Source organism: Physeter macrocephalus, chromosome 7 (assembly GCF_002837175.3).
Source record: "Physeter macrocephalus isolate SW-GA chromosome 7, ASM283717v5, whole genome shotgun sequence".
Classification (NCBI taxonomy): domain Eukaryota; kingdom Metazoa; phylum Chordata; class Mammalia; order Artiodactyla; family Physeteridae; genus Physeter; species Physeter macrocephalus.
Genome location: NC_041220.1, coordinates 54,199,886 through 54,219,709, shown reverse-complemented (window position 1 = coordinate 54,219,709; position 19,824 = coordinate 54,199,886). Strand labels below are relative to the sequence as shown.

The 19,824-nt window shown below is 41.1% G+C and overlaps 1 protein-coding gene across 5 annotated transcripts in view; it reads right to left on the bottom strand.

Annotated features, from left to right (window-relative positions):
- Nucleotides 1-13,284: 13,284 nt before the first annotated feature.
- The window catches only part of NFXL1 (nuclear transcription factor, X-box binding like 1), a 55,060-nt gene continuing 48,520 nt past the window's right edge, over nt 13,285-19,824 (bottom strand). For all 5 annotated transcript variants that reach the window (XM_007115208.4, XM_007115207.3, XM_055086000.1 and 2 more), the window contains exons 21-23: nt 17,962-18,048; nt 17,094-17,147; nt 13,285-14,855 (exon numbers count right to left, since the gene is read on the bottom strand). In XM_007115208.4, the coding sequence (XP_007115270.1) occupies nt 14,682-14,855; nt 17,094-17,147; nt 17,962-18,048 (315 nt within the window). In that variant the 3' untranslated portion in view covers nt 13,285-14,681. The remainder of the gene's footprint in view (nt 14,856-17,093; nt 17,148-17,961; nt 18,049-19,824) is intronic.

Below are 19,824 nucleotides of genomic sequence, written 5' to 3'. Positions count from 1 at the left end.
TGTGCTGCTCACTTTCTCTGCAACATGAAAATCTCAGCCTTTAGATCTAGAAAGGCCCTTGGAGAGTGTCTAGTCTAACAACCTCATTTTACGCATGAGGAAACCAGGATCAAACAGGTTAACTGACTTCTTTCTGTAAAGTCTCCCAGCAACTTAGTATCAGATAAAGACTAGAGCTCCCTTTTTTGATTGTTTTCAACTTGGACAAAATTGCTTTAAAGGATCACAGACAAGTATTAAGTAAAATCACACAGCTTCGATTTCCAAACCATGCTGCAGAGAAGAGGCACCTTGCTTGCAGGCTGAGACTCTGAAATAGGCACTCAAAGCTGAAAGTCATGTACAGTCAAAATAAACCTTGAAAATCCTTAGGAAAATGCCACATTGGAGACCAATATAACTTCTGTCCATCAATCCCACACAGTCAGTTTTTCCAGAGATGGAACAGGCTCCACAGTTGAGTACCAGATTAATTAATTGGCTTGAGGTTAGAGGACAAAAAGGCACAGATCTTTAAACACAGGACCACACGTAAGACTGCAAGCTGGATACATATAAAAGGCACCAGAGTTCTGAAATTAACAGCAGATCCCCTTCTTTTATTCCCTGCTCTCACTCCGGGCACTGAGCAGAACCACAGGCGAAGTGACTCGTGCTACTTAAACAGTTCTCTCTTCCCCACGCTCCTGATTTGGTGTTTACTCCTTAATTAGAAGCTAAGCTTCACATGCGCATGAATCTCTATTTTGTTCATTTGTGAATCCCAAGTGCCCGATACTGTGCCTGGCACATAAATGTGTGTTGAATAAATGGATAAATCTACTCCTCTTTTTGTCCAGGCTACGTAGTTGAATTCTTGTAAGTTGATGTTATTTTGTTCTCGCACATAGCTCTTAACCTCTCGGGGTGTTATGTTGCCCTAGCCAGAAAAATTCACATTGAACGGTTCATAGAGACTGTTCAGTACTCGTGGGGCTCATGGAGCCCAAGATTAAAATTTCCTGGTGCTATCAACCTTTAAGATGCTGTTGTGACACTTTAGCAGAATGACCTTCTTGGCTTTGGAGAGACTGACATCGTTTACTTTCATAACTGCACAAGGACTTTTCTTTACAACTCTCCCAAATACTGGAAACAAAAAAGGTACTCTTTAAATGTTCAGCCCAAAAGCTCAAAGGGGACCTGGGCTAAGCTCAAACTAGTGGCGCCAAAAATGATCTTCACGACCCTCCTCTCTATTTTCTGACCTACTCCTAACCCAGCCTGTTGGCTGACTGGCCCTTCACAGATGTCCTCTTGAGCTGCTTGTAGGTTTCAGCACTGATACTGAATGGCCAGATGGATCACGTACAGGACCACCCTGGATCCCCAGCTAGCCCTATCAAGCATTGACACTACACTTGTGACCACCAGCTCTGGTGGTTTGGACACAGAGAAATGTACGGCAGGAGAATATTCAAACAGCTGTTGTAAGGTGAGCTGACGGGGGCAACTGCCAGCAGGCTGAGAGGAAAACATAATTTATGGGCATCCTTCAGCAGAGCTCAGAGCCAAGCAAACACCGCTGCAGAACCCTCAGGGATGCAGCAGACAGACACACTGGTGCTCCAAGACAACAGCGGCTCTTGCTGAGCAAAGAGAAAGAAGGAGAGACCGGAGACAGGGCTGGGGAAAGTGACAGGCTCAGGAAAGGGCAGCTGACTCAGTAATCCAACAGTGAGCCAACCCATGTACTACACACCGGTATGGAAAGCGCATACAATCTCCCAACCTGCATGGTGATTGTCTGCCTATAAGAATAATAAATATTATAGATTATGCTCTAAAGCAGATTTAGCAAAGTCCCAGAAACAGAATAAACTCAAGGCAGGGAAAGGATTACCTGTCTATGCATCTGTACTGGCTTGAATAGTGTCCCTCAAAAATTCATGTCCACCAGAACCACAGAATGGAACCTTACTTGGAAATAGGGTCTTTGCCTTTGGAATGAGTTATGGTGACATCATACTGGATTAGGGTGAGCCTTAATCCAACAAGACTGGTGCCCTTATAATAAAAGGGGAGAACACAGAGACACGGGGAAGAGGCCATGTGACTATAAAGGCAGAGATCAGAGGGATACAGCTACAAGCCAAATGCCAAAGAGTGCCAGCGATCACCAGAAGCTAGGAAGAGGGTAGGAAGGATACTTTCCTAGAGCCTTCAAGGGACATAGCCCTGCAGACATCTTGATTTTGGACTTGTAGCCTCCAGAACTGTTAACAAATAAATTTTCAGTGTTTTTAAGTCACCAGGTTTGTGGTAACTTGTTACAGCAGCCCTAGGAAACTAATACAGCATCTCTCTATTTTAGCTACTTTCAAATACATTTCTGTATAGTCATTCATTCACAAATAGTTAATTTGTACGAATTCTGTCCCAGGCACTCTTCTAGCAATGAACAAAAGCAAAGAAAAATCTCTGCCCCCATGAAGCTTATATCTCAGAGTAGGAGGAGACAGAAAATAATCAAACTAAAGAAGTAAAATACATAGTCTGTCAAATGGTGATAAGTTCAGTAAGGGGTCCTATGGCATCAGGTGGAGTATTAGTTTTAAATTTGAATAAATTAACCATTCTCAGAGGATTCTGATCCAAACATTGAACCTAAGATTCTAGTACAGACAGTCCTCGACTTACGGTTTTTCTGCTTTGTGACGGTGTGAAAGCGATATGCATTCAGTAGAAACCGTGCTTTCAATTTTGGATTTTGATGTTTCCCTGGGCTAGTGGTACGTGGTAAGCTACTCTCTTGTGATGCTGGGAGGGGTAGCGAGCCGCAGCTCCCAGTCAGCCACTCGATCATGACGGCGAACAACTGATACACTTACAACAGTCCTGTACCCAGATGACCATTCCGTTTTTCACTTTCAGTAAATTACTGAAATTTACTGATTCAGTAAATTACCTGAGATATTCAACACTTTATTATAAAACAGGCTTTGTGTTAGATGGTTTTGCCTAACTGTAGGCTAATGTAAGTTTCCTGAGCATATTTAAAGTAGGCTAGGCTACGCTGTGATGTTTGGTAGGTTAAGTATATTAAATGCATTTCAACTTATGATGACATTTTCAACTTATGAAGGGTTATTGGGACATAACCCCGTTCTAAGTCAAAGTAGATCTGTACTGTCATTCTTGGGGAAAATGGTACAACACATAAAGGTACGTAGGGGAGAGAAGAGCCCCACTCTATTATATCAGAGTTTCTGCTCTAAAACCAGGAAAACCATCAGCCATAAAGCTCACTGTGAAGGGAAAAGAGCAATTCATTAGCAAAAATCATCAAGGCTAAGGGTAGAATTTCTAAGGATTTTGTGACTAATACACACACTTGTTGGCTGATTTATAATAAATGTTAAATATAAAATTTATTGTGTGATTATATTAATTATGTAAATCATAAATAGTCATTTACCACTCAACAAATGCCCTGGCAGTGATTCAGCTATGCAAAACCACTCTTAAGAGAAAAAGAAGCAAAGGGAGTGCTGGACAGAAAAACTTTTATCATCCAAGAGGCTCATTAAATTATCACTCAAGCAAAAGAAAGCTCTAGAACTAAGAGAACATTCCTCGGTGAAGGAGATGTTCTGTCTACACTGTCTAATACAGTAACCACTGGTCACATGTGATTATTGAGCACTTGAAATGTGGCTAGTGAGACTGAAAAACTGAATTTTTAATTTAATTTTCATTAATTTAAGTAACCGCATTAATTAAATAACCACATGTGGCCAGTAGCTACTCTATTGGAGAGAACAGCTGTAGAATCACAGAAGGCTGGCTGTGGAGACAAACCTGAGAGACTCATAAATGTGAGATGGGACCAGCTCCACAAATAAAAACAGGTAAGGGAGCCTTCACAGAATGTATAACTATTATGTAGAGTTTTTCCAGGACGTATTTATTTCCTTAATGCTCACCATGCCCTTATAGATATTCAGCGGTATTATCCCCGTCGGCTGGAAGAGGAAATCGAGGTTCAGCAAGATTTTTTGACTTGCCCAGGGCCTTGCAGCTTTTAACGGCTAGAGCCAGAGATTTGAATTTGGCTTTGACACCAAAATACATACTCTAGCCACCAAGGCACTCCATTTACAGCACCTTTCACTCTTGTGATGTCTTCCATTCAATCCACCCTCTCTGAACAGTCTGAAACACAAAAGTGTGTGTGTCTGCATGTGTGTGTGTACACATATGTGTGTCTGAGTAGACTTTGCAAAACAGGTTAAGTCTGAGAGTTACTTGAGTTCTTAATGTGGATCAAGTATTCCGTACAAATCAATATCCTCTAGACAACCAGCCCCATTCTCCACTTAATCAGGCAAGAACAGGATGCATGAATGCATGCTTGTTGACTAACTTATTAAGGCCAAAGTGGCACGTTAAGTAAACCCTTCTTCCTTGGACACATTCAGCAAAAATTCTATAACCCAGCTTTCCTGGTCCTCAAGGAGCTCCCATTCCCCCCAGCCATAGACAAACTCAGAAACCCTAAGACCACAGGTCTTCAAGTCAAGGGAGCCTGGAGGTAAGGGAAAGAGGAAAACTGAGCAACAGGGCACCTCATTAACGGTATGGAGATGTGAAAACACCGGTTTCGGAGAGAGTTGATGCTAACTCTCTGGAGCTACTGGGATGCTCAGCTTCTCCCCACAATCTCCTGTTTGCCCCCAACAATGGAGAAGGGCTAGTGAGGGGCTTGTGGGGACATACAGCCAGCAAGTGTGGAAATCCAGGTGAAGCCAAGGTAGGAAATATGGCCCTCCTAAGACACAATCACACCTGGTTGGTGGTGGAGGCACTGATGCCTGCTGTCCTCTTACTAGTAAGATTTCTGCAGCGTTGTGAAGAAGGTTTCGAATGGGACTAATTTTTCATCTTTTTAAAAAAGTTTCACTATGCCTAGAAATATACTTGATGAGATTAATAAAGCAATTCTTATTTGTCTCTTTAACCTCCTGGAAGGTTTAGCTGAGTCTTTCATCACTGTACTATACACCTATCCTGCAAGGAACAGTCTGGGAAGAGTCCTTTCCCCAAAACAAAGCTTTACAGCATTTCCAGGTTTTGAGATTTATGTGATCCCATACACAACTCAGTCTGAAAATAGTTCATCCTAGTGTGACTCTCGATGTCCTGGGAAAAATTCTATGGAAAGCCTGACTGCTCAGCCCAGCAATCACACATGTCTCTGCAGACAGCTAGTCTAACCTCTCAAGCCCCAGGAACCTGGTTCGAGGGACTGATTTCCAGCCTAATTTCCGCACAACAAAACTACTGACACCAAATAATACTAACAAGCTGGTGAATGTTGTGCTGTGACAAAAACTGATTTTATAACGGTTATTTCCAAAATTAACGTGTTGCGACATCTTTAGTTTCAACACCTTCAGCTAAAATGTGTATCTTTGGAAAATGATCACCACCAAGTCCTGACTTCGCTCCCTTTCTGGTAGCAGTCGGCATTCCTCTGCAGAGTTTTGATTCCATCAGTAAATTATTGAATACTTTACCAAGGGGGTGGGGGGCGAGGGGAGACTACAAACTACAGATGGACACAGAGAAGTCGTCGCGGGCTTATTCAAGCGTGAGCTCGTCTTTGCGGTGCATTGTTCTCAGAAGTCTCCCGCGGAAGGAAAGCTCTACTTTACGAATTGCCGGGACAGCTTCCCTGGGAACGCCCAGCCGGGCCGCTTCCCTGATGAGCTCGCAGCTCTGAGCGCGCAGGGCTCGGTCCCGGGAATGACAAGCAGTGCAAAAAGCGCCTACACCGCCATCCACCGGCCCCGAGCGGGTGGCACCCGGAGTGGCGAGCTCGCCACGAGAGCTGGGGAAGAATCCCGGCAGGATCCGACCCAACACCACCTTCCTCCCACAAGCGCAGCCCCGTGTCCCTGCCCCGAGAGCGCTCCCTGGTCCCCGGCTCCGCGCAGCTGGGACCACGCCGCAGCGAATGGATTCCGGGACCCTCACGACACCGAAGAAGGAAGGCAGCGCCCAAAGGAGACCCGGTTCCTGGGGGCTCAGGCCAGTGAGGACCCGCCGTGGTGCTCTTCCCTACCTTTCCGCTCTCGAACCAGGGGCAACGTCCCTTCCCAGGACAGGATCGGAGCCCGCCAAACCCGGAGTAGCTCGAACCCGCAGCCCCGACCCCAGCCCCGCCCCCCCATGGCGGGCGGCGCCCGGTGTGCCCGGGCGGGTACTCGCCGCAGACGAAGTTTGCGCGCAGGGTACGCAGGAGTTCCCAGCACCCTGCAAGGGGCAGCGCTCAGATGGTCCAGGGATAACCGGCACCGCTGGTTGCAGGGGAACCGGGCGCAAGTCCGGGCTCCAAGAGGGATGAAGACCCAGGCGCGCGCGGCCGGGAAGGGAGGCTTACGTCTGGGGCAAGCGTGGCTGAGCGGTCCTTCCAGATGCCGGGCGTCGGCGCAGAAAAGAAGCCGCGGACCCCCGAGGGCCTGGTTCCGACGGCTCCTTCAGCAGCCTCCTCAGGCGCCCGGACGCCGCCGAGTCCACTTGATGCGTGGAGGGCGCCCCTGCAGGGGACGCGGTAGCGCCTCTGGCAAGGAGAGCGTGGTCTCCGGACCGACCCGACCCGAGCGTTAAAGGAAACCCTACCCATGACCCTGGGAGGGTCCCGGACGCTGGGCGACCGGGATGGAGGACCGTGAGCGCCCGAGGACTGGTTCCAGGGCGCTTAGCGTGGCGCTGGGACAGCCGAAGCTCACCGACGGCAGGGCAAGAAGGTGGCACCCGAGGGGAGGAGGAGGTGGGACGGGAGGGATTGACCCTGAATTCATCCGGACCGAGAGGTCATGCGACCTGGTGGGCGGCAGAGCGCGGCTCGTGGATCTTACCCGCTCCGGGGCCCCGGCCGGGCGGTAGCGCTCTTCCGGAGAGCGGGCGGGGGACTGTTTCGTGGAAAACATGTCTCGCTTTTTCCTCCGTCCGCTCTTATCCTGGTCGCTTTGCTCGCCTCTGCGTGCCCCTGGGAGAGGCACTACGGATGCCTTGCTCCTCGCTCAGGAAGAGACACGTTGAACTTCAAGGGACCCAGGGGCTCCACATTTTGTCTGCTCGACAGATCCCACCCTCCTTCACTCCCGTCTCTGAGTCCCACCCATAAGCACCCTTAATGACAGACCCTCTACAATCCCACCTCTTTGCATTCAAAGAAGTTATTCTTCAGGGGCAGAGGGGAAGCCCAGCGGACTGCGGGTCCCCCCGCCCATGCCCACCCCCAGACTTACGCCCCGCGACGGCAGCACGGAGAGGACAAGACGTGAGCGTTTGGGCTGTGGGAGACCAAGTAATTGGGAGCAAAGGAGTAACTTCTCGGCTCTCCCAAATCTCATCACATCCTAGCCCATTCTCTCTTGGCCAGAGCGTAGCCAAGTAAAAATCAGAATAACTGCAGGCACTGGCAATTAAAGGGCGAGATTGTTATCTCAACAAAGATTTACGTTTCTAGGGCGAGCATTATTTGCCTTAGGCAAATGGAAACTAGCTTCTCTGTTTAGGGAAGGAACTGCTTTGCAAGAGTGCCTGAGACTTTGCTGAGGCTGCAGGGACCCGGGGGTGAACCTGAGCCTGCTTCCATAAACCTAGCAGCGATTTCCTGCGGAGAGCAATCACAGGCGAATCCTAGGGGCCAACAACTCTGTGCCTTTCTGTCACTCACCATCAGCCTCTCTTCCTCAGGCAGCGTCAAGGAGGCACTGCAGGTATTTACAATGGTAGAGACTACCATCTGAAGCCCAAGTTGTCGTATGTTTGGCAGAAAATGACTACGCTTGAGTTTCTCTTAGAAATATATCTTTTTTAAATCCAACTGTAGTCAAGATCTAAGGAAAATTTCAAAAATCACTCATTAGGTAATTGAATAAATCCATCTCCATTATTCTGGCAGAGGCTATGCACAGTCAACAAAATATGTATCAGGCACTTGTTCCTTGAATATTATAGCTGGGGGAGGGGGGGGTATAACTTGTAAAATTGGGGGGGAAATCGGTATTTTGTTTCTGAAGTGAAGTGAGAAAGAAAATACTGCAAGTGCATAGTACAATAGTTGAAAGAGGGAGCTGAAGTAACCAGCCTAAGTTTTAAGTTTACACAGCTAGCAAGTGCTGAGCTGGGATTCTGCAGAGATGTAATTTCAGGACTGTGTTCTTCTAAGATACTGCCTCATCACACGTCATTTTCATCACCACAGGGACACCAGTCTGAAAATCAAGAGCCTAGGAGATTTGTCTGCCAGCTCTACCTTGAGCAAATCCCCTAGTCTTTCTGGGCCAGTTAACTCAGTCTGTAAAACAAGGGTTGGGTTCAATCCTCAAGGTTTCTACAGGCATTCTGAAGCCAAGTATGAATTGCTATGCACCTCCTTTCTCTTCCACTTTCTGCCCTCTAGTGGAGGTGTTAAAGGAACTGTGAAATTTAAGTAGCTAAATCAGTGAATTTGAGATAGCTAGGGTAAACAAGTCTTCTCCCTTTCACAACTATACAGTACTGTTCTTCAGAGAGCTAAAGCTGATTGCACTGGTAAAACAGCATTCTTTAAACTTCCTTTTAGCAAGAAAACCCAACCAGTTCTAGGCACCAATGGCATCAGAGTAAATATTTGAGGTAGTCTTTGCATGAGGGCAAACAGCTATTTTTATATTCTTTGTAACAAACTACTATAATGTAAGGAATCATAACAAATGTTAGAAATCTCATAACATATGTGAACTAATTTGAATATGCAGAGGGCTCACAGTAATCTTCAATGACCTATTTGAATTATTCCTTTTTAAAAAATGTGCCACATTTGCTTTTCAACTTAAAGTGACAACCATCATCTAGTTTCTTACATTTCATTTTACAAAAAGAAACATTTATGGCCTTTTGAAATTTTTATTGTCCAGTATTTCAAACATATATCTAACTAATTAGATGGTTTAAGAGAAAAAACATAAACCTTAATGAGATTTATGGGAAAATTAACTTAAAGGTAGTGAGTATACTTCTGGAAAAGGTGATTTTACAGATTAAACTTTAGTCACATTTCATGTACAGACCAATTTTAGTGCTTAGTACTACAAATAATGGCAATTTGAGAAAAAGAAAGAGATATCTTAGAGAAGCAGCCAGCATCCCAGGATAAGAAGAGGAAAGCAGTGGCTAAAATAGATATGCTATCCCACGGGTTAACACTCATCTAGGATTTATTAGCTGCCAGATGAACAAAATTGAGTTCCTGCCCTCACAGAACTTCCTGGCATAATAAATACATTAAACTGGGACTTCCCTGGTGGTCCAGCGGGTAAGACTCCTCGCTCCCAATGCAGGGGGCCCGGGTTCAAACCCTAGTCAGGGAACTAGATCCCACATGCATGCCGTAACTAGGAAGTCCACATGCCGCAACAAAGACCTGGTGCAAACTAAATAAATAAATAATTTAAAGATAAATAAATACATTAAACAAACACAAATATGTAAACTATGGAAAAATACTTGCAAGTAATATAGGACTATATTTCAGGGAGTCAGAATGTGATGTTTTTAGCTGAGATCTAAAGATGCAAAGCCTTTAAAATAAAAAATATATATATTAGAGAACAGAGCAAGAAACAGGTGAATTGGACCATTACCTATTGCAGGGAAGGAGTTTACTTAAATTAAGAAGGGAAAACAACATGCCCATATCTGAAGTAATATATTCCAGCACACTGAAACATTCTGTATATGATAAAAGTAGGCCGTGCAGACATTCTGTTTGCTGTATACAATATTTCTGGGTCATCAATCTCTTACTCTAATATACTGGCCACTGGGAGAAGTAATAAGAACCGGCCCATAAAAAGTTTCAAAGGAATTTTATTTCTGGCACCCTCACACACCTAGTGCTAGCTCCCCGCCACCTCCAGGGCTGCCATTTGACTGCCCACATCCAGCCTAGTCTTCCTAGGGATAGTACCCCCTCAATGACAATGACCACGTGAGCAAAAACTAAGGTGCCTCAGTTTACAATTTGTTTTTCTGACCTGTGAATCGATTTGTAAGAGAAGTTATGATGTTAAGTCACATTTATCTGTATTATTATAGCTAAGAATTTCTAAGCACTATGTGCCAAGCACGTCACAAAGTGACATGTATATTTTTTCAGTTTTTAATTCTTGAAACAAACCTAGTTTCCTTTGTTGTAAAATGAGAATAATAATAGCCCCACTGCATAGGCTGTCATGGGGGTTAAGTAAATATAAAAAGTGCTTTAAAATAGTTGTAGACACATAATAATAGCTAACACTTACTGAACACCATTATTTCTCCTTGTTTCTATTTTACAGATGAGGAGGAAAGTACGTCATACAAAAGTTAAATAATTGCCCAAGATCTCACAACTAGAAAAGGGCAGAACCAGAACTGGAGCCCAAGCAATCTGGAACTAGACTGACCTCTTAACCCCTACCTCCTGTAGTACAATTGTTAAGACAGTAATGGAAAATGCCCCAAAAGTTTACGGCCTAGAATGACACTGTGAATTCACTCATTCATCCATCAAATATTTATTGAGCACTGCAGTGGGTTGAATTGTGTCCCTCCCCAAAATTAATGTCCAACCGAAACTAAATATGTAACTTTCCTTATTTGGAAAGAGGCTCTTCGCAGGTGTAATTAGGTAAAATGAGATTATACTGGAGTAGGGTGGGCCTTAACTACGGAGGGTGTTCTCCTAAGAGACAGAAAAGGACATACACAGACACGGAGAAGGCGGCCAAGTGGAAATGGAGGCAACACTGGAGTGACGTATCTACGAACCAAGAAACACCAAGAATTGACGCCCAAAACCAGAAGCTAAGAGAGAGGCATGGAACGGTTTCCTTCTCTGAGTCTCCAGAAGGAACCAACCCTGCTGACACTATGATTTTGGACATCTGGCCTCCTGAACTGTGACAGAATAAATTTCTGTTGCTTCAAGCCACTTTCTTTGTGATAATTTGTCACGGCAGCCCAAGGAAACTAATACCAGCATCTGCTCTGTGGCTCAGCATGGTTCCCCACTCTGGAGTTACAGCAGTAAACAAAACTGCACCCCTGCCCTCATGGAGCATTCCTTCTAGTGAAGGAGACAAGACAATAAACAAATATAGAATACAGTGTTAGGTCCTATGTAGCGCTATGAGGAAAAAATATTGTAGGAAGTTAGAGAACACCAGATGAGGGTGGTTATTAGGGAATGTCTCCCAAGAGGCATTTTAACTCGAATGAATCTGGATTGTGGAATTTTAGGCTGTATATGGGTAATTCTTCACAGTACCACTGAAATACATGCCCTTGCATTAACTGGAAATAAAACTTAGCAAGAACAGCAAATCAGCAAACAACAGACCTAAACTTGCTCAACAGACCAAGATTCTGAAACACACGAAAAGGGTTTCCCAGAATGGACACCCTTAAGAGTTTCTGGAAAGCAGAGGGGTCCCCAGCTCCTCTCACTCCTGCCAAATGCTCATCTCTTCTAGGAGGTAGTAACCAGTACTCTGCCTTTCCCTCCTTCTATGAAGCTTGCTAACCTCAGAGGTAGACCCTAAGGTCTAAGGCTTAGACAGTGGTCTAATCACTGTCACTGAATAAAGAGGCAGCTTCCACATACCAAAGAGATATAGCTACCTTACATCAGCTCTAGCTCCAGAGCTCAGACTTCTGTCTCACTTCCCAGTACCCAGGGATGGACAAACCTAGCCGCCGGAGGAGTCCCCTGGGTCATCTGAAATAACACGAAGAGCCCAAATTTTTTATAGGTCATCTATAAACACTAACACAAACACTTATCTCTTTTTAAAAATTTTAACATTCATAGCCATGAAGTTCAAGCATCAGACTTCTTTGCAAAAAGCAAACATTTTCAATGTTTTGCTTCAGTCAAGTTCCTTTGGCAATTTCAGCAAAGATGACACCAATTTATTTGAAATTATTTGATTTTAATTTAGACTTGAATAGTGAAATTAATTGAAATACAAGCACTTAGGTGTTGGTCAAGCCCTAAAAGTGTTTAAACTGAAAAATACTAAAAGATTTCAATATAAATATTCCACAAATTTCAAACAGTAAGCTAATAAACTTTTATAATGACACACAGTAAATAGGAAAATAAGGCCATCACATTCACATTTTTGTCTATGTCATTGTGAGTGGCTATTTGGTAACTCTTCCATTCCTTCTCTAATTGGCTTAGATTAAAGCAAAAAGGTCAACATGTACCGCTTTATTTCCCTCAGAACAAATTACGTTAAGTATTTAAACAAAATTTCATTTCATTTTGACCTTAAAGGAATTATTTATTTCCTCCCCACTCCACTTGTGCAGCAGTTCCCGCAGCGTCCTCAGGCCACTCCTTCAGGGCAGTGGGGAACCGAGGGAACTGCAGGCCCGAATCACTGGGTCGAAGCACCACCAGCACCTCCACCCTGGGCTGCCTCCCGCTCCTCTCCTGCTTTTACCCTTGATTCCTTAGAGTCTTCTCTCCACCCAGCAGCCAGAAGACAGTTATCTTAAAAGAACAATGACCAACAACTATTCTCCACTTAAAACCTTCCAGTGCTGCCCACTGCAACTAGAAATAAACCCCAATTCCACAGCATGGTCTATCAAGCACGCTGTGAACTGGCCCTGGGCGCTCTCTCTCCCCATCACTCACTCAGCTCCAGCCACACCAGCCCTTCTGTCTGTTCCTCAGCTCTGCCAAGCATCTCCCAACTTAGTGACTTTGTACTCGCTGATTTCTCTCCCTCATAGACTTTTCCCTCAGATCTTCAGACGTCCCCATCTCAGAGGGACTTTCCCAATCTAAACTAGCCAAGTGCCTTTTCACCCGCCTCTTTCATCACTTTCTGTAACACTTCTCTTTTTTTAACGCCACTTATCATACATGAAATCACGTTCATTTTATTGTGTATCTTATTTCCTGCCCGCTCTCTTCCACTCCTTAGCAGGTCCCTGAAAGGATCACCATTATCTCCAGTACCTAGAAGGTTCCTGGCACGCAGTAAAGGCATATGTTGATTGAATAAATGAATAGTTGGGCAACTTTGGGTTAATTAATTAAGCTCTGAGCTACTAGCCAAGCAAATAAAAAACAGCAAACTGCTTCATTTATCATTCACTCAATCTCCCTCTTCACTCACTAGATTCTTCCACACAAATCAGAAAGAAAACTTAGCAAGAACACAAGCCCAACAAAGAGGCATGAACTAGGCTTCAGTTTTGTTTATTAGGCCAAGATTTTGAAATACATGAAAAGAGCTTACCACATGGACACCTAACATTCATTTTAGAGTACAGTAAGGTAATGACTTGAGTGTAACAGCTCTAGTTTAGAGCTTCTGAAACACCAACCCAGTAACTCTAACATTGGGAAAGGTAAAAAAGAAATCTAAAATTAAAACAAAAATACCATAAAGAAAGGAATGACTGCCCTTCCACTTTAGACACCAGCTAATACTTGATTAAGGAACATAACATTAAAGAAATTGAGTTAAAGAAAGCAAAATTTTAACATCCTTCTTCGTACTTTTACCACTTCTACCACTTTTTAGTGCCTATCAATTACTATGTTTTACATCAAGCATTAGAGTTTTATACCTTGATAAAATTATAGGTTCCTGAATATTTTAAATAGTAAATATTCTAGATTAAATATGTGGTATGAAAAATTTTAATGAAAACATTAATTATACAAAAATTAAATAGCAAAACCATTTTAAAATGACTTACAATTCAAACAGATTTGGCTTACTGATATTTCTCTATCAGCTTGTTTTCATAAGAATTTATTATTTCCAGCTGAAAAAAATCTACTTATACGATTGTGGTAAGAAGAAATGAGAATAAAGTACATAAAGCTCGTAAGCCTGTGCTCAGCATATATTGCTCATAAATATTAGTTTTTCTTTTATTATTACTTTTTATTATTACTTTCAAAAAACACGTACAAGTTTTACAAAACATGTCAACTTCAGTTAAAAGTTTCTTATATAAGACATAGCCACATGTGAGGAATCTAGCCTGGCATTTTTTGAAAACAATTATATTTTCCTCTGAGTGACATACTAAGTAAAATTTTACTTCAATAACTGATAAAAATTCCTCACTAATAAACCAATTTCTGAAGTCTAATTATATAGCTTCATGTTATAATTTATGAGGTCTTTTAGAGGATATATGTATTTTAAAAAGTACAAAGTTACATGATCAGGAAAAATACCTTTTAATAAGTAACCAAAACATTGTGAAATATTCCTCTTACTACACATACGGCTCAGTTTCATCCTAATTTTGCCAAAAAAAAAAGACGGCTCTAAATAGTAAATGAAACAGTTATGTTAATACAAGGAAGCACAATGAACAAATAACATGTTACCCTGCCACTGGCTATGCCTTATGAAATATTTTACAATTTCAGTCATGCTTTTACTATTGCCACTTCTAGTATGCTAATTAAGATAAAGCTTAACATTCTGTCCTTCTAACAACCGCTGGAAGAGGAGAGATGAATGTGAATATATATCATGTTCTACAACATTCACTTTCTAATATTCCAAATTTAACAACTTATCAAAATCTAATCTGAGGTATATTAGGAGATCAAACATTTTTTAATCCACACCATTGGCTATGTACCATGCAAACACTAAAACCACAACTGCACACACTGGAAAGAGATAATATTTATATTTTTGCCACAGCGTTAGCTCAACTGCCACTTCATCTCTCTTCCTGTTCTTCTTCCGACGACCCTTCAGTCTGTTTTCAAAAGCCTCCAGTTCGGCCTAAATCAAAACAGTATCATTTTTATTAAATTCAATACACACATTGATTTAAAATTTTCCACTTAGATAAAAATAAATTTTGGAAATGTTTTAATAGTAATGGTATATAATAAACATTGATTTGATTTTTTAAAAAAATATCTCTTGGGCTTCCCTGGTGGTGCAGTGGTTGAGAGTCTGCCTGTCGATGCAGGGGACATGGGTTCGTGCCCCGGTCCGGGAAGATCCCACATGTCGCGGAGCGGCTGGGCCTGTGACCCATGGACGCTGAGCCTGCGCGTCCGGAGCCTGTGCTCCGCAACGGGAGAGGCCACAACAATGAGAGGCCCGCGTACCACATACACACACAAAAACATCTCTCCACTACTGTTTGTATTCAACAAATTCAGAACTTAGGTAAGCAGAAAGGGAACTAGGGAGTAGTGAAAGAGATTATTTCAGATTGAAGGCCTGCCTCTGATACTAAATACAGAAACATCTGATTTATAATACAGACATTAGTTTTATACATCAACACCATTAACCTATAATTAATGGGGCTCTATAATATAGAGTAAGTGCTAACAGATGACCCATTAGAATAAAGATACCTATAATTCTAGTTTTATACAATGCTGGAAATAAACATTACTGGCTTGTACGGAAGAAATTCAAGTGAGTGAAGAGAAAAAAGCTGCCAGAAATTGATTCCTCTCTGTCAAATACATTTCAAAACACAGAGTAAAAATTCTTCAGGGGAAAAATGCTTCATGCTTTAAATCAAAATGACTCTTTTAGAAAGTAGAATTATATAAAAAACTCGTTCTAAAAAAGGATAACTAGATGACACTCATTATAAAGTATAGAATTTCAGTCTACTGTTAAGAACTTACTTATTAAACTTTAATGCATGATAATATAACATGATACACTATAGTACATTGTTATTAACTAAAACCAGATACTTATTAACTAAAATATATATGTAATATTCATGCAAGATTCTATAAATGTGTATTTAAAAGGAAATAGAAATTTCAGTTAACATATCCATGACTTTGCTCATAAACCACACTGGAAGAAGACCTAACATATACTTAATACAAAGTGGCATTCTTCAAAGAACCAAAATGTCAGAATATTCTCAAGTAGTTGTTGATATACAGCAAAAGGTCAAAATATATTAAAAGCAGTCAAACTTGAGAACTACTGACACAGTATAATAACTAATGCTTTAATGATGACTCACCGTCATCAAGCATGGTTTAAATTATTTTCTATACACTCTGTTTAAAAGGTGAGTAAATAGAGAATATGTTTAAGACTTCTATCCACAACTGTTTGTGAAAAGGGGAGGAAGGGACACCCTAAACTATTCTTAATAATTTAATCTCCCAGGATTTTAGTCGATCCATGTTTTACTGTATTAGCTCTGATACCTTATTTTTTGGTATTAGGCAAACCAACTTTATAGAACCATAAAACACCAGAGGTCATTTTATCCCACGCTTGCTACATGAGTTGTTTTTAATGCCCTCTCTCAAGTCATGCAAATTTCAATTTCTTCATTCATAAAGGCGACAGTTTGCATACAATATACACTGCTTGATAAGTATAAAGCATCTCAAAATGCAAACTGACAAAAAAATTACATGTCACTATTACAAAGTTAAGACACTCTTTGGAGTGTATGATCAATAAATACAGTATTTGAGCAAAAAGGGGATATCAGGAATGTACTTGTTATCTAGGTAATAACAAAGAACAGATAAAAATCCTGCATTCAAGAATCTAATGGGTAAATAAGGGGATGTATTATTAAAACAAATGTATTGGTTAGTAAACAGCCCTTATTTGTCACAGATAACCTACAACTCAGTAAAACAGAACTCAAATAATTTTAGATGAGCGAAGACATGCACTGCAGAGGATGACTTAAAATGGATGCTGCCACGCCCTGACCCTCACCCCTCAACCAAAAGAGGAGTTATCTCCTGAGAATGGACGAAACTGGCAAGGAAGTAAATTGGGAACACACAAAATATCTGTGAACATACAAGGTCCCGTGCTTCTTCAGAGGTTCAGTATACCTGGACTGAAGTAAGTGAATGGCTAATTTTTGTTTTACAGGAACTGTATTTTCAGTCCAGAACTGAGCTCACCAGATCCTAATTTGTATGTTTCCACATATCTTGTATTTGCATAAAAACTAACAATGATGCAAAGAGACAGAAGTTTGGGTATTTTTTGTTTAGTTACCTGTTGTCTTCGTTTTTCCTCTTCAAGAGCAGCTTTGGCTTCTGCTTCTTTTATCTGTTTATAGACATTTAAAAGTAAATTAACATTGTAATCATCAAATTTTACATAGAATTTTAACATCTTTCCTCCCAGGCTCCACTAACCCATAACAACTTCTGGGAGCTTTAAATTGAAAAATTATTTAAAGAAACATAAATGTTATATACCGAGAAGTGTTACCAAGGTACTATCTAACAGATAGGGGGTAAGGGGAGGTAGGTTGTTATACCTTATATAAACATTTCAGCTTAACAACTATAAGAGATATTATATCACAATTCAAAGAGTTACAACACTGTAAACTGAAATACTTTTAAAACTGGACTTTTTCTCTTAAGTTACCATACTAAGACTCTATAATAAATTATTGAATACCACTCTTTGCCTAGAGTTGAAATTGACCATTTTCCTAAAATGCCCTCTCTGGAAGGGAATCCTTAGTTTTGAACAAAACCAAGAGCCTACTCCTTGACTGGGTTGATGGACAGAAACAGCGATGCTAGAAGTAACCCAAACAGCAAAGAATCCCAAAAACTTATTTTTGTATTATTTTAACATAATTTTCAGGAGGCTTACACTAACATTAAGATGAATAACTATGTTCCAGAGCACATACACTAACTGGTACAGAGGATGGAAAAATCTAGTACACACCAGACTATAAAAAGCACACCTGAGGGTTCAAAATAGGCCAACAAACTAGGCTTTTATCACAAAAACAAAAAAAGATGAGATTTCGAGTAGTTCATAATAAGCACATAAATTAATGCACAAAATAAGTAGGGAAAGGTCGCTAACACATTAAAAATGACATTTAACCTGACATTACCTCAGATGCTTTCCGCTTCATTTCCTTGCATGTTATGTCACAGTCTATGGAAATCTGATTTTCACGTACTTTGTTGCACTGCAATTCCTACAAATAAAGTTTTTAAAAATTTGATTTTAAAAGATTTTCCCTCAAAGTTGTAACTCTATGTCATAAAAAAGCAAAACTTCTCTAGCAGCTTAAGATTATGCATATTATTTAAGTCGTGTTAACATTTAATAATGACATGGTTGCATGCATTAAATGTCTTAGTTCAAACAGTGATTATTCTCTATCATCTTAACTGCAAAAAAAGTGAATACCATAAAATTAAAACCATCCATTTAATAATCATTTACTAAACACCACTACCAACTTAGCTTCAATTTCATTTTTATTCTTCATTTTTCTTTATCTTTTCTTGTTATTCTTCTAAAGCTTCCAGGGAGGCACTAGAGTGCTAGAGTAGTGCCATCCAACACAGCTTTCTGAAATGATGGAAATGTTCTAAACGTGCACTACTCACAAGGGTAGCACTTACCACACATGGTGCCTGAGCACTCAAAGTGCGGCTACTGAAATCGAGGAACTGAATGTCATATATTATTTAATGCTGATTAAATAATCAGCACGGCCACGGCAGTGAGAGGCCCACGTACCGCAAAAAAAAAAAACCAAACTAACCTACTCTTTTATCGATGAGGTGACATCAATACTACGATCAATTTGTGTACTATTCTGTAATAAAATAAGTGGTCCTTATTTTAAATAGTCTTAGACTTTGCTTTTGTAGATCTTTTATCTGCCTTTTATTCGTTCCATATTTCTTGCTGCCAGATGTCACTTTTGCTCTAAGTGTACCTATCTGTACCAGTTGCTCCTTTCCCACCACACCCTCAGACACTAGTTTTTTAGTTCAAATCTACCAGAGTTAGGAAATGAGATCATCAAATCCTGAGCAAAGTACATATACTTTAATGAAGCACTTTATAGCACAGAATTTTGGCTGAGGTTGGTGATAAACACAGTCTTGTCATCCAAGGACAGTCCAGACAAAGGAAAAATAACATGGACAAACATTAGAGACAAAAATAAATACTGCATGTTTGTGGACATGAAGTCTATCAGCCTGGAAGAAGGATCATCATATCTTTTCTCATTCAAAAGGTACTTATAGAGTACCTGTTACATGAAAAGCACTGTATTAGGGACGGGGGATACAACAAGGAAAAAATTAATATGGTAAATGCTAAACTAATAATAATAATAACTGCTACTATTTATTACACATAGCAGTCATTGTGCTAAATGCTATATAAGCATTATCTCTTTTATTCCTTTCAATAAGCCTATGTATAAACTATTTTACAGATGAGGAAACAAGGTTACACACACACGTCCCTGGAATCACAAAGCTCTTAGTCATGAACCTAGCACAAAGTACAAAGAAAGCCAAGAGGAAGGAGCACCTAAGCCTTCCCAAAGGAGGCAGAGGAAGGAAAACCTTCCTAAACAAGGAAATGCTCGCCCTGAGTATTAACAGGATTCTAGTAAGCAGAGCAGTAAAGGAAAAAACCAAATATATGGGCACAGATTAAAGGGGAAATAGCAGATGTGTAAGGGCACTTAAGTAATAGATTCACAGAGATGACTGCCAGGGGATGAGACTGGACAAGCAGGCAAAGGTAATATCTTAGATCCCCCTTTATGCCAAGTCTCTATATACGTACACCTTTCTTATAAAGTGCATATTTTTTCCCAAGTGATGAAGAACCGTGATGAAATTAGATTGGAAGTATTACAACTGGAGGCAAGGAAATCTGTTATGAAGCAGTTTTCAAAGTCCAAGAATAATCTGCTGCCAGAGTTCTAATGGGTGGCAAA